This window comes from Oryza sativa, chromosome 5, assembly GCF_034140825.1.
Source record: "Oryza sativa Japonica Group chromosome 5, ASM3414082v1".
Lineage (NCBI taxonomy): Eukaryota > Viridiplantae > Streptophyta > Magnoliopsida > Poales > Poaceae > Oryza > Oryza sativa.
This window is the reverse complement of record NC_089039.1, coordinates 20,772,718-20,786,490: the sequence shown is the minus strand read 5'-3', so window position 1 is coordinate 20,786,490 and position 13,773 is coordinate 20,772,718. Positions and strand designations below refer to the sequence as shown.

General features: G+C 43.0%; 1 protein-coding gene across 1 annotated transcript; it reads right to left on the bottom strand.

Annotated features, from left to right (window-relative positions):
- Window positions 1-2,596: 2,596 nt before the first annotated feature.
- LOC4338832 (NAC domain-containing protein 48-like) lies at window positions 2,597-4,757 on the bottom strand. Its single transcript, XM_015782002.3, has 3 exons — window positions 4,474-4,757; window positions 4,121-4,395; window positions 2,597-3,378 (listed from the first exon to the last, which is right to left on the bottom strand). Exons 1-3 carry the CDS (start codon window positions 4,664-4,666, stop codon window positions 2,878-2,880), a joined length of 969 nt encoding a protein of 322 aa, XP_015637488.1. The 5' UTR covers window positions 4,667-4,757; the 3' UTR covers window positions 2,597-2,877.
- Window positions 4,758-13,773: the final 9,016 nt, after the last annotated feature.

The following is a 13,773-nucleotide window of genomic DNA, read 5'->3' as shown; positions in this document are numbered from 1 at the left end:
ATTGACACGCCGACTGGGACATGTATAAAAGGTTCGACCGACGGCTTGTACGTACATTTGGCTAGCGATGCCTTCTTTTTTACTTTTTTATTACATACATGAACAAATACGTGTGCACACATGTTTTTCAATAAAATGGATGAAAAACCGATCTTTATATCTACCTGTGAACGTACATAGATAAAGAATATAGGAATGCTTAAATTTCAGGTCTCGCAATTGAGAAAAAAGTTATAAAAGAGTAAATTTTACAAAAATAAACTAGGTTTTTGGAGAGAACCGTAAGGCAAAATCCCAGCATTACGTTTCGAAAACCCTCAAGTAGTGGAGCGCAATGTTTCAAGAAATTCATCTTTAAGCTTGTATTGATGTATTTGGCTAATTTTTTTATGCATAATAATTACAAAAGGTAAATATAAGATATGTCAATACATGCTAGTACTATGTTATCCTTATTTTAATGAGCGCTAACCATAAGATATGTCAATACATGCTAGTACTATGTTATCCTTATTTTAATGAGCGCTAACTATTGGTAATACGATTGTTTGGTTGTTTGTACGTATAAGTAGTCAGTTAAGGTTTCATTCTTAGCATGTGTTCGGTAGTTAGGGTTGGAACCTTTTACCCTGACACGTAAAATAGAGCTGCGAATTAGCGCACGATTAATTAAGTATTAGCTAAAAAAATAAAAATGAATTAGTATTTTTTAAAAAAAAATTCCTATAGAAAAATTTTAAAATATGTACCTTTAGTAATTTAGGAAGTAGGCACACGAAAAACGAGAGAGTAGAAATTGAAAAAATGTTATTCTGATCACATCTTAGTGGATTGTATTGCTTTTTTTAATCTACAACAAGAGAGTGAAGAAGATAAAATGCAGGGGGTTCGGGGATGTATATTTTGAGCCTACCAGGGTAAACTTATACATAAAAATCTTATATAATACTGGAAATGTTATCTTGGATAGCCTCCCGATCTATACAATGTCGGCCCTCTTGCTCCTCAAGGGGACAATTGAAGCTTTTGATAAAAAACGGCGGGCGTTCCTTTGGTCTGAAAATGATTACTGTAGTGCCTCCAGCTGCCTTGTTGTCTGGGACACAGTCTGCACTGCCAAGGATGTGGGTGGCCTAGGGATTAAAAATATGCACGATCAAAAATGTGCTTTGCTCGTGAAAAGACTTCACCATCTTCACTCGGTCGACTCCTCCTGGGGACGCTGGATATGGCAAGAACACTCCGGCTCCTCCCTCTTTTGTGATAATCAGCTCGGTCCTCACTGGGAATCCTTGGCCACTCTCCTCCCGGTTCTTCAGCGTTTGACGCGCGTTCAGGTAGGGGATGGCACACGCACTTCCTTTTGGAAAGATTGCTGGTGTGGTCCGAATTCTTTCAAAGATCACTTTGCCACCTTATTCTCTCATGCCCTGGATGGGGAGGCTACAGTTGTAATGTTCCTCTCAAGGCCAATAGAAGACAATTTTGCTCCCAGGTTATCCTCCATGGCTGAATCTCAGTTGCTGCAATTGCGAGAGGTGCTTCAAGACGTCTGCCTCAGTGCCTCTACTGATTTGCGAACGCCACGTGATGCTCCTGGAATCCTTCGCACTAAGAGCGTCTACTCATCCTCTCAACAGACCCTGCCCCTGTGCAAGAACTGGCACTTCATTTGGGACAACCGAGCTCCCCCCCCCACCCCGCATTCAATTCTTCGCTTGGCTTCTTGCTAAGGATCGTCTTCCTACCAAAGCTAACTTACATAAGAAGAACATTGTTTAAACAGGTGGGTGTATTGTCTGTAACCGAGGTGTTGAGACGGCGAGTCATCTCTAACTTCATTGTCAATTTTTCCAAGACTTCTGGCGAGCCTTACGCATATATGTTGTTTCGGATGTTCATGATCTCGTTGACCTCGCCGTTCCCTGCCATCTACCTGCCAAGCATTTCAGAATTTTTTTCCTGCTTTGTTTTTGGAGGCTTTGGAATCATAGACATAATATGTTGTATTCCGGGGTCTTCCCAATTCCCGGACTAAGTTAGTTGTCAAATGTATTGAAGATGCTACTCTGTGGGCTAAGCGTCTTTGTCGGTAAGATAGATCGGTAGTTACCGATTGGAAAAATCTTCTCTCTTCCTCTATTCGTTCTCCCTAATCATGTAATCTCTTTGTGATGTAACCTTTTTTTTTCTCTCAATATAATTCAGGTGAGGAATCTCTCCCCCGTATTTTTTTTAAAAAAAAGAGCTAAAGAATATCATTTTAAGGAAATCCGCTCGATTTTAATCGAAAAATCTATACAGATTTTTTGAAATCAAGTGCTATGGTTTAAATCCATACCCAATCCTGAAAGTTCTTAATTATCATATTTTCGTATTCTCTTCTTAAACTATGAATTTACTCCTTTAAAAGATTTTCTTAAAAAAATCACTTTGCTTAAATGTTGAATGCTGATACAAGTGCATAATTATATGATTGCCGACACCTTGTAAAAATGCAGCATGCTTTGTTGCATGCGACAAAGTGTCCAGTCTTCTTTAAAAAAGATGAAAAACATAGCAAGAGCCTCGAGAGAGAAATACGCCCAGATCGATCTAGCCAACCAATTTCGCATATACACACGGCTTATAATTCTCGAGTACAGTACCATGCATCTCCTTCCTACACGCATCTCGGGGCTCCCCTGTTTCATCGCCGCCGTCCATACGGATACTAGTAACTAACTAATGCCATTCCATCTCCCATCTGACGGCTACCAATAACTCGGCCGCCATCCAACGGCCACCGATCGATTCCAGCGGCTCGCCCGAGCCACCCCGATAGAATATCAGATCATTCATCCCTCCCGGCTCAAGCCGCCGAGCCGAGCCGAGCCGTCAGAACGGCTTGCCCCAGTACATGAGGATGTCCTGGAGGAGCGGGTCGCCGCCGCCGGCGACGGCGGCGGCGGGGTCGAGCTGGCCCAGAATCGGTCCGGCCGTGCTGACGGCGCCAGCCGGGGCGGCGGCGCCGGCGAACGTGCGCTCCCACTCGGCGATCTTGGGCTGGCTCTGCACCTCCGGCCGCTCGACGACGCCGCCGGACGACGCCGACGTCGTCAGCACGTGCTCCGAGCAGCTCGAGTCCGCGCCGTGCGCCCGCGGCACCGAGTCCGACGGCCGCACGTCGTAGAACGCCGCCAGCTCCGAGAACGGCGCCGCCGCCGCGTACGGCGGTGGCGGCGGCGGCAGCACGGCCGGCTTCTGCTCCGGCGGCGAGCCCGCCGACGCGGTCTCCCCGTGGCTCATCATATTCGAACGTTCGCCGCCGCCGCCGCCGCTCGGCTTCTCCACGCCGCCTTTCTTGTTGTAGATTCGGCACAGGACCCAATCATCTAGCTGCAATAACACAAACCACCAAAAATCAAATCAAATTTCATCAAGACCATATCATTTCGTGATCACAACAATAAATATATGATGAAATCCGCCCAATTAATGTAAAACAAACAGTATCAGCAATAATTATGAACAATAATCGAAATTCCTCCGAAGCGCATTATTGGTGGGCGTGCATATCTCCTCGCATCCGTCGCTATCGTCGCCCGCAATTTAAAGCTTAGCGTTTATACAATACTCTCTCTTTCACGATGTAAGTTATTCTATCATTTCTCATATTAATATTGATGTTAATAAATCTAGATAAATATTTCCGCATTCATATTAATGTTTAATGAATATAGATAGAACATCAATATGAATTTGAAAAATATTAGAATAACTTACATCGTGAAACAGAGAAAGTAAATTATTTGCGCGCGTGGAGGTGGTGACCCGCGCCGGCATCCACCGCGTTCACACTTGCAAGAAAGCGGCACACAGATGCTAACCTAAGCTAACCTAGCAAGAGGAATCATTTGTCCTTCCAAAAGTCCGTACTTATCTTATCAGTAATTAGCATCTCGATCGAATTTTGTGTGGTTAATCCACATCAAAATCATATGATATCGATCGTGCCGATAACCAATCAGCTAGAACTTCTTGTCTAAACTTGATTAACTGAGAGTAGAATTCGTCTGAATTTGAATTTGATGAATTAAGAGCAAATTCGAGGTAATTAATTAATGGCGTATATATGTACCCGGAGGGTGTTCTTCTTGCGGGCGGAGCGGTCGACGTCGGCGAGGCGGTACTCGTGCATGATCCAGTTGGTCTTGTCGCCCTTGGGCGCCTTGCCGGCGTAGAAGACGAGCGCCTTCTTGATGGCCACCGGCCTCGGCGTGCCCACCGGCTTGTCGGCGCCGGTGGCCTTCCAGTACCCGGACCCGGCGGCGCGGTTCGGCCGCGACCCGTTCGGGTACTTGCGGTCCCGAGGGGAGAAGAAGTACCACTCCTTCTCGCCGTACAGCGCCATTCCTGCATGGAGTCATGGACGATCGATGAACAGTAGCTATAAGTTTGCATGGATGGAGGAGGGAGATGGAAGAGACGTACTTGGGAGATGCCATGGATCGAACTTGTAGAGGTCGACCTCGGCGATGATGGGGACGGCGATGGGGAGGCCGGCGCACCGCCGGCAGAGGTAGTGCATCACCAGCTCCTCGTCCGTCGGGTGGAACCTGAACCCCGGCGGCAGCTGCAGCTCCTGCCTCTCCGCCGCCGCCGCCCCTTCGCCGCCGCCGCTCATCTCCGAGATAATTAATTCTCTCTCGTCTCCTCCTTTTTCTCCTCCGGGGAAGAGAGACAAGCTAGCTAGGCGAGGAGCAAATGGAAACCACGCGCCGGCCGTGCGACGCGCGCGGCATATATAGCGCCGCGACGGCGACCGTCCGTCGGAGCGCGACGCGTGGAGGGACGACGGCTTCTGTCACTGCTTACGACAGCGCGCTTGGACTCGCGCGGCCATGCATGATGGGCGGTGAGGCGGCCGGGTGGGGCCCGGCGGATTGGCGGCTCACGTGGACAGGTGTTCCATTTCGGGGGTGTGGGGTGGGGCCAGGGTGGGAACGTGCGACCGTCGAGATGAGGACACGTGGCGGACGGAGGCGAAAGAGGAAAGGCACAGGGTCCCCTAGAATGTACGGAGCATATGAAATGAACCTACCACAAAATACCAGTGGAGGCCTATACAAGGCATGTGGTACAAAATCTGTCTAGGTACTCCTCCCATCATGCCATCTATCCACACACACATCGAAGAGGAAGGACCTAGTGATCGGTCAAGAATCGAGCCGCCCTACCGTGTACTCTCTCCGTTTCCCAATATAAGTCATTCTAACATTTTTTATATTTATATTGATGTTAATGAATCTAGACATATATCTATCTAGATTCATTAACATCAATATGAATGTGAGAAATATTAAAATGACTTACATTGTGAAACGGAGAAAGTACTTCGAAGGGGCTGTCGATCGTCGGTTTATCTTGTGCTCTCCTTTTTTTTTTTTGAACATCTCATTTCGTACATAGAAATATTTTCATCCCGTCAAACCTCCTTGAAATATATTGAAGTGTGTATGCATTCCTATTTCTCTATGTTTTTCTTATTTCTATGAGTTAAAATTATGCCAAATTGACAAAGCCCTCAATGTTGTCGTCGGTGTTTTCATGCTTTCTTCAAATCGTGCATTACCACTTATATTCTTTGTACATGATGTGGTTGTGAAAGAAAAATAAAAGGGCAACAAAATAGAAACAAAATCAATAGAAAGAATGTAATCATGAAAACTATACAAATGACACTAAGAATTACATTCAGGGAAATCAAATCAAGAAAATGGAAAAGCAATCAATAAAACAATATATAGCAAGATATATTGAAGATGATCAAATCCAAACAACTAATCCAATCAAGAAAAACACAAAACTATTTTTTTTTTGGCTAGATCTTAATTGGCCTCATGGAGTTGCTTGTGGTGATATTGAAATCATGAAGTTGATGCATATATATGGCCTCTCACCACTAGCAAATAGTGCTCGGCCTATAAGATAGCTTGCAGACTCACCGATGAATCGAGCTTGGTACAAATGCTAAGCTTGTGAGCTGCTTTTTTACCACTCGTGCTATGGCAAAGATACGATAGCTAGGGTTAAGAATAGACGTATAGGGCGTAGTATATACGTACAACTAAGCCTTAGGCCTTCTAGTTGGACCACCCTAGATGTTCTATCCTCTAAGCTTTGTTCGATTAGTCTTTTTTTTTTGTTTAAAGCAAAAAAACAAACTTCTAAAAAACAAACAACACAAAACGAGCACTAAACCGAAGAACAAAAAACCACTACTTCAACTCAATTTATGTTGGGTTGGTAGCTCAAGTGCCCCCTACCCCCCTCGCATTCTTTCATATGATATTGCATTGTGTTTTTATGTTTTTATGGAAGAAACTGGTAGTGTTGGATTAATATTATCATTTCAGCAAGTTGAATGTCTACATAGTGCCAAAATTGTATTCACTCGAAACTTCATTTAACAATTACTCCCTCTGTTCCTCTTTATTTGGCAGCTATGAGTTGTGCATGCTTCCCAAGGTAGAGAAACTGCAATACCAGGAAAAATCTACGGAAAATGATAGATATTGCCAGAAGTGTCTAGAATAGCTATGAAAGCTTAGAGACAAGCAATACCAGATGATGTTGTAGCAGGGAGCCACCACCATCCTCTCTATTCAGCCTAAACGCCAAAGAGGAGGTCTTTGAGTTTTTCTAAGTGTTCAAATGGTAAAAATACCTTTCGAGTGGTAAAATGGTAAAATACCTTTCGAGTGGTAAAATACCTTTCGAGTTGGAAAGTACCATTCGAGTTAGTTTATGCTACTAAGGCAAATCGACTCTTTTGGGTGCATTTCTAACTATTGACAGATAAACTATCAAGAGCTGATCAGGAGGAAAGGAGTAGTCGAGTACCCAAGAAGGTAAAGATGATTCAAGATGGAAAAGACGACCCAAAATGGAAAACACTATTCGAGCAATAAAGATGCCAGGAGAAGATTCCATGGGGACCACTCAGGCCAGCTGGTGCCAAAAGACCGTAATGATCTCCTAAATGTACCAAAACACCCCTAGAGTTGCTGACATGGCAAGGGCATAATTGTAAACTCACAAGGGCCCATAGGGGCAAAGTTGTAACCTCACCTATACGGCTTTGGACTATATAAACCGGCCAAAAATCTGTAGCAAGACAAGACATAATTCAATAGAAAAATATTCACCATAAAAGTTGTGCATTTTGTTCGGGCTCATTTTTCAGGATAGGCGGGAAAATGAACTTTCCCATTTATCTCCAAACTTGTCCGTGACCTAAGGTCATGACACCAGAAGAGATATTTCTATTTTTTTTTCTTTTACTATGTGGATCCTACTTGATCCATAAGTAAATTATCTAACTGAACCATACTGTTTGATACTACTTGTGGACCCCACATTTGCCTCTCAGACGATTTACATGCTAGGGATGCTCTTGGGGGGCAAAACTAGAAAAAAGCTTGTTATGAACTGTGTGCGCTGTCAATTTTTTGAGAAAAAAATTGTGGTCGGGAGTCTAATCACAATAACTAGATATTAATTCTTAAACAGATCTCTAAATTCTCAACCATGTGGGGTGCAAAAATATGATAAAGTCACCACATATATATGATTCAGATTATGGCTTAAACAAAAAGATAAAAACCCACTTACAATAAATTGTCGCAACATTTATTATTCAATAGTTTCCTAAACAAGGGATGAAATTTTGTAGGTCAACTTAACTCAACTCAATACATGTCACCCTACGTATAATAGTAAAGGACATTAATAAAGGCAATATGCTACTGTTAATATGTTTTGCTATAGTAATCACTCAACATGTGTTGAGATTTACATGTCAACTTAAGTTATGTTAACCATATAAAAGAGTAAAGATATAAATAAAGCAAGACACTACCACAGATAAGGTAAGTTGTGCCGCTTTCTAAACGGCATTAATCCCTGATTTTTTGGCGGCACAACTTTAGTGTTACTAGTGAGCTTCGGTGGCACTCATAATTTACTAAGAACCAACACTAGGTTTTCTCCAGGATAAAACATGAAATTGCTCGATGAATCGGCTTGATTTGACCATCTGCTTTGAGCAGCCCAACGTTCTTGAATTTTTACCACCGAATGATCAAGATGATCTACAAAGAAACAACCAAATCACATCCACAGAGCAAGAACAACCACATTATCAATTAGAACAACCACATATTACGAACATCTTGAAATTTACCCCAAACTCACATTAACAAATCATGAGCTACAAGCATGCACACCTCCTCGTCGCTGGATCAGGAGGAAAAGGCGCCACTGTCGTTATCCACCAGGACGCCGCCGATTAGTTAGTTTTGTAGCAGATCAATAGAGTAAGAAAGGAGAAGAAGACTGAAATGTGGCCGTCATCGAATTTGAGGGCACCTCCTCCCACTAGCCCCTCCCTCTCCTCTCCAGTGCGGTGAAGGAGGAGGTATGAGGTCCAGATCCAACCCCCAAGCTCGGTTTGATCAGAGGATCAGCTAGGTCGAGCTCTAGGCTGACGGATCAGGTGGTCGTTGTGCTCTAGCGGACAGATCCGGTGGCAGATGTGCCAGGGATAGGGAGAGATAGTTACCAACGTACCGGTGGCCGCCATGTCAGGGAGGGGCGACTAGCCACCACCCGCTGGGCGGCTTGGGTGGTGAGGGGAGAATGGAGAGAGTTGGTCAGTGGGAGAGGAAGAAAGGGGGGACAACGTTAGAAAGAGGATTTGTAGTCCTCACCTTGATTTGGCTCGAATTTTGTACTGCTTAATTAAAAAATGACACTAAATAACGCATTTTTATTATGTCGGCTAAATAAAAATCAGCACTGTTCCACTTAAAAATAACTAGGAGCTAAATAACGCATTTTTATTATGCCGGTGTTCTTTTTTTTTCCCTTCCCGCAAGGAGCTAGGTAGGGATTAGTGGGTAGGAAACGGCCTATCAGTGTCAGCCAGAACTAATTAACACCATGTCACCTTACGGCAAATCCGATCCTAACATTATAGAATAGATATTTTATTTTGAATTATCTCAATGCATGATATTAGTAGCACTTAATAGTGACTCCAAATTAATATGCACCAGTCATACATGATTCACCACCATACACATGAAATTGCCGCACCGCGCGCCATGTTTATCCTTATAATTATCACGTTCTACATGGAAGATGAACGTGATGCCGATGAAGAAACTGCCCACACAAAGGGAAAAAGAAATTCCAGATTCCAGGAGATGATCAGGACCAGCTAATAATTATATTAACCGGCCGCACCACCGAAACACAACCGTGAAGATATGCACAGTACATCAACTATAATCAGCAAGGTTAGTTACAGTCCAATCCAACGAGTCAAAGCTTACTCCACTTTAATTAATTTCGTAGCCTCTCACAGAAATAATTAAAAGTGCGCACGAGCCTGCAGGCAGAATTAAGCTTATCAAGTACTGTTCGGACCCCTGTGCCTTTCAGAATTAATTAGTTCAGATATTGCTTTTTTTTTTTTGCGAGGCAGATATTGCTTAATTAATCCAGTCATTATCTGCAACTCTCTAATCATTAATCAACAGCACTTTGACTCTTCGCTGCAAGCAATTAATCAAAGTGGCACACTGGCACTGCAGGCTTTGAACAAAATCATCATCAATTGACTCTGCATCTCTTGTGTGATCCGTGTAATCGTTTGTTATCAATTAATTCCAAGCTAGCCATAACAGATTAGCTAGTGTTTGTACAAAACACGTACTGGGATGAGGTGTACGTACTTTTGCACTTGCTGATCGCCATTGGAGTACGTAGAGCTAGCGTACGTACTCGGACAGCGACACATACGGATGCTTAGTTAGGTGCTCGAAGCGTACGCGTAACCGACCGTGCCCGAAAGCACAATACAAATTCAGAGGCTGGCTGCAGGTTGATCAGATCATCGACTTAATTTGGCTGCATCTCTGCCACGTCGACGAGAGTCGAGACTGGTATAGTGAGTGTCACGTACACATCATGTGCAGTAGTAGATAGCGATGCATGTATATCTTCTCGTCTTCTGATTCTCCTTAGCTAGCTTTCAGGATTGATAGGAACGAGCTGATAAGTGATCCACGCATTCATGCATGTCTAGTCGTCCTTGGCCAAGCCGGTTAGGCGTGCGTAACCGCATATTTGACTAGAAGTAATCCAGAAAAGAAGGTTTTATTGTGGACTTAAGTTAAAGCAGGTTGCACGTATATATGTACATTATATTCACGTTGGAATTTAGAAATATCTCTTCGCCATCTATCTTTAAAGCGAAATCGTCCTCCTACCATCCCATCTTCTTCTTATCGTGCGAAACACGTTAGTATACTACTTACGCTCCACGTACGTAATCATCGGATCCAATAATTTACTTTACTTTAACTTTTTACCTTATCTTTAATTATATGTGATTGGCTAGTTACAAACGTTTGTACGTGTTACTAATGGAGGAAAAAAAAAGTTGGCGTTCACCATCAAGCAGCAGCGGAAATGCGGAATGCGGTTCGCTGTTGGTAGCAAAAGGATCGGTCCAATTAATCCAAAGTTAGCCGTGTGCTATTTATTACTCCCTTCTTCTTTTAATGTATGATGCCGTTGACTTTATAATCAACGTTTGACCATTCATCTTATTTAAAAATTTTATGCAAATATAAAAATACTTATATCATGCTTAAAGAACATTTGATAATAAATCAAGTCACAATAAAATAAATTATAATTACATTTTTTTTAATAAGACGAAAGGTCAAACGTTTGTCAAAAAGTCAACGGCGTCATATATTAAAATATGGAGGGAGTAGTTATTAGTTGAGATACTGATAAAAATATATATTATATTATACTTTCATAATTTGAAAAAGAAAAAAAAAGAACAAGGCGTTTTGTTTCTCCGCGTGAGCTTCGATGGCTGCATCAGCATCAGGCAAAAAGGAGAGGAAGAGATCGATCAGAGAAAAGTTCAGTTTCAGCAAGCGAAACGAACAAAAAAAAAGATATAGTAAAATAATACGAGTCCATTTGAGATGTGATTGCGACACAAAAACAATAATATCGATTGCTCATTCCTATTCATATATAACGGCATCTGCTTGAGATCGATCTGTCGAATTTTCCGTACAGAACGATGATAATTTATGCATGCGCCAGATCGTACCTCCACGTATGTTGGCCATGTAATCTTGGATGATGATTTGCAGGTTACTTAATTAAGTAGCGATGGCTTTGTTTAGTTAATAAGATGCCTGGATGGATGCATATTCAGCTCAATAATTATTAGCTTATTTGCAAGGTGATTAACTACTTATTTTAATTAGTTGCCACGTAATACGCTGTGGTTGTTCGGACAGGCGATCGTGACGGCAGCCTGATCGATGAGCAGGTGACATTTGTGCAAGTCGTTTCAGCTGCAAATTGATCTTATGGCGAGTGAATGATTAGTATATATCGAAGATGTAAGTAGTTAAGCACGAGCGTCTCTGACAGCTCTATGTATTGATTACTTCCTCCGTTTCATAATATAAATTATTTTAGTATTGTCTATATTTATATAGATGTTAATAAATCTAGATATTTGTCTATATCTATATTCATTAACATCTATATGAATGTGTATAATGCTAAAATGACTTAGGGAGTACCGGGCAAACTCTCTTGGTGATTCCGTATCTGTTTATCTCGCGTGCATTGCCTGCCTTTGCATTGATTATTCGTGTTTGGTGCCTACTGTGCATGGATCCGGTTGGTAGGTATACATACGTGACAGCGGTCACAACAACACACAATTATGTGGAGTATTAGACAAAACTTGTGTGGTTTTTTAATAAATTAAACCGGATAAAATCAACACGAAATATAAGCAGTTGCCATGACGCGACCTTTTCAAATATTGGAGCAAATTAGCACAGCCTCACAGGTGTCCAGCCACATGATAGAACGACTGCACCAGCATCCGCCAGCGTATCCTCCCGATGAATAATTCAGAGTTCAGAGAGGACGGAGAATAAAGAGATCGAAACGGTGGCGAACGACAAGGCCGCACAATTGGGCCGGCCTGCAGGTTCATATTGGGCCGAGATCCCGATAGGAATTTGGCCCAGAATAACGCGACCTTTGGATCGAATTATTCTGGGCCGGGTCACTCCGCGCACCAGCCACGCGCTGTGCACGTGCACTCCGGCAAAACGGTGCTGCCTGTGCCTGGGCGTCGGCGCCAACAACAAAACAGAGAAACCAAAGCCGGAGCAGAAGCCGATAATGGTGATGTTTTTCGAACGGGAATTGTTACAGCACGGTATCCCGTTCAAACAGGATTATACGTCATAGCTGATACCTACCAACCAGGTATCATGTGATTTCTCGAAGATATCGTTCCGTTCCAATAAGATACCGTCCTGTAGCATTTTTCTTTCGAACGGTCGATCGTTACCGACGTGAAGAAAAAAAGTTCCATTTCAGCGAATGTGGCGAAGGTGAAGCCGTCACTGGTCGCCTGCGGCGGCGCTGCCTTTGGATTTCGGCTCCGTCATGCTGGAGGTGGCCATGGCGACCAAAGGACGTCGTCCCGCGGCCGCAGCCGCAAGATGGCTGCGACGATGACGACGACACCTGCAAGAACCATCTGGGGTGTACGGATCATGTGACAACACACGCAACGACCATCACCGACGACATGGATCTTCAGCTGATAACCGCCATGGATCTTCAGCCGGCAACGCTGGCAACGGCCAGTCGGCCATCACCGTGGATCTTATGACAATTAACACCGGCAGCAATGACGACTATGGACGTTACTACAGTTACAACAGTGACCAAGACTGCAATACTTACGGTAACGATCGATAATTATCACCATGGATATGATAATTGGGATATAAATTTTCAAAAAAAATTAATGCATTACTAAAATTTACGGTAGGAAAGAAAAGAATAACGAATTAAAAAAAGTAAAACAATTTCAATTTATCCTTTTCCTAGTTAGTTACTGATCGAAATTTTGATGATTTCGTTCGGAATTTCGCTAAAGTCGACCAGTTTTCACAAGCTTATCGGTAAACTCAAGAAATTTGTATTCAAATTTTAGTTTATGAAATTTATTCAGAATCTACCGATTTTTTACCGAATTTTGTGAAAACCATCATTCCGCCAGAGCCGAAAACGGAAGGCCATCTCTGAATCGTAAACCCTGAATTACAGTGTATAATTTGTGAATAAAGCGTTATAATTCCTATTGTGACTTCTTGGGCTCGAGTGACGACTAATCTATGCTATAGTTCATGGCAAGGTTTACTTTGAACTAGTAAAAATACATGTGCACATCATAGCCGAGCGATGAACAGTCAATTAATAAACCAAGAAATCCAAAGAAAAACAACAATTTAATATTTTAATAGGACTTTTTTTTAGAAACACAGTACAAATGCAGGCGCTCACAACGTGAGCACACTTACCCCTATGAACGCATACACACACATCCTACCCCTATGAGCACTTCCGGAAGATTGGGCCGGCATATCTTGAGATTGACGAAGTCACCACAGGCGCCTCGCTGTCGACGGGTACATCGCCTACCACTGAAAGAATAATTAGCCGTAAATGTGAGCACCCGTGTCAAATCTAGATGAGCACCTCCGGAAGATTGCCGGTGTCAAATCTAGATGAGCACCTCCGGAAGATTGGGCCGGCATATCTTGACATTGACGAAGTCACCACAGGCGCCTCGCTGTCGACGGGTACATCGCCTAC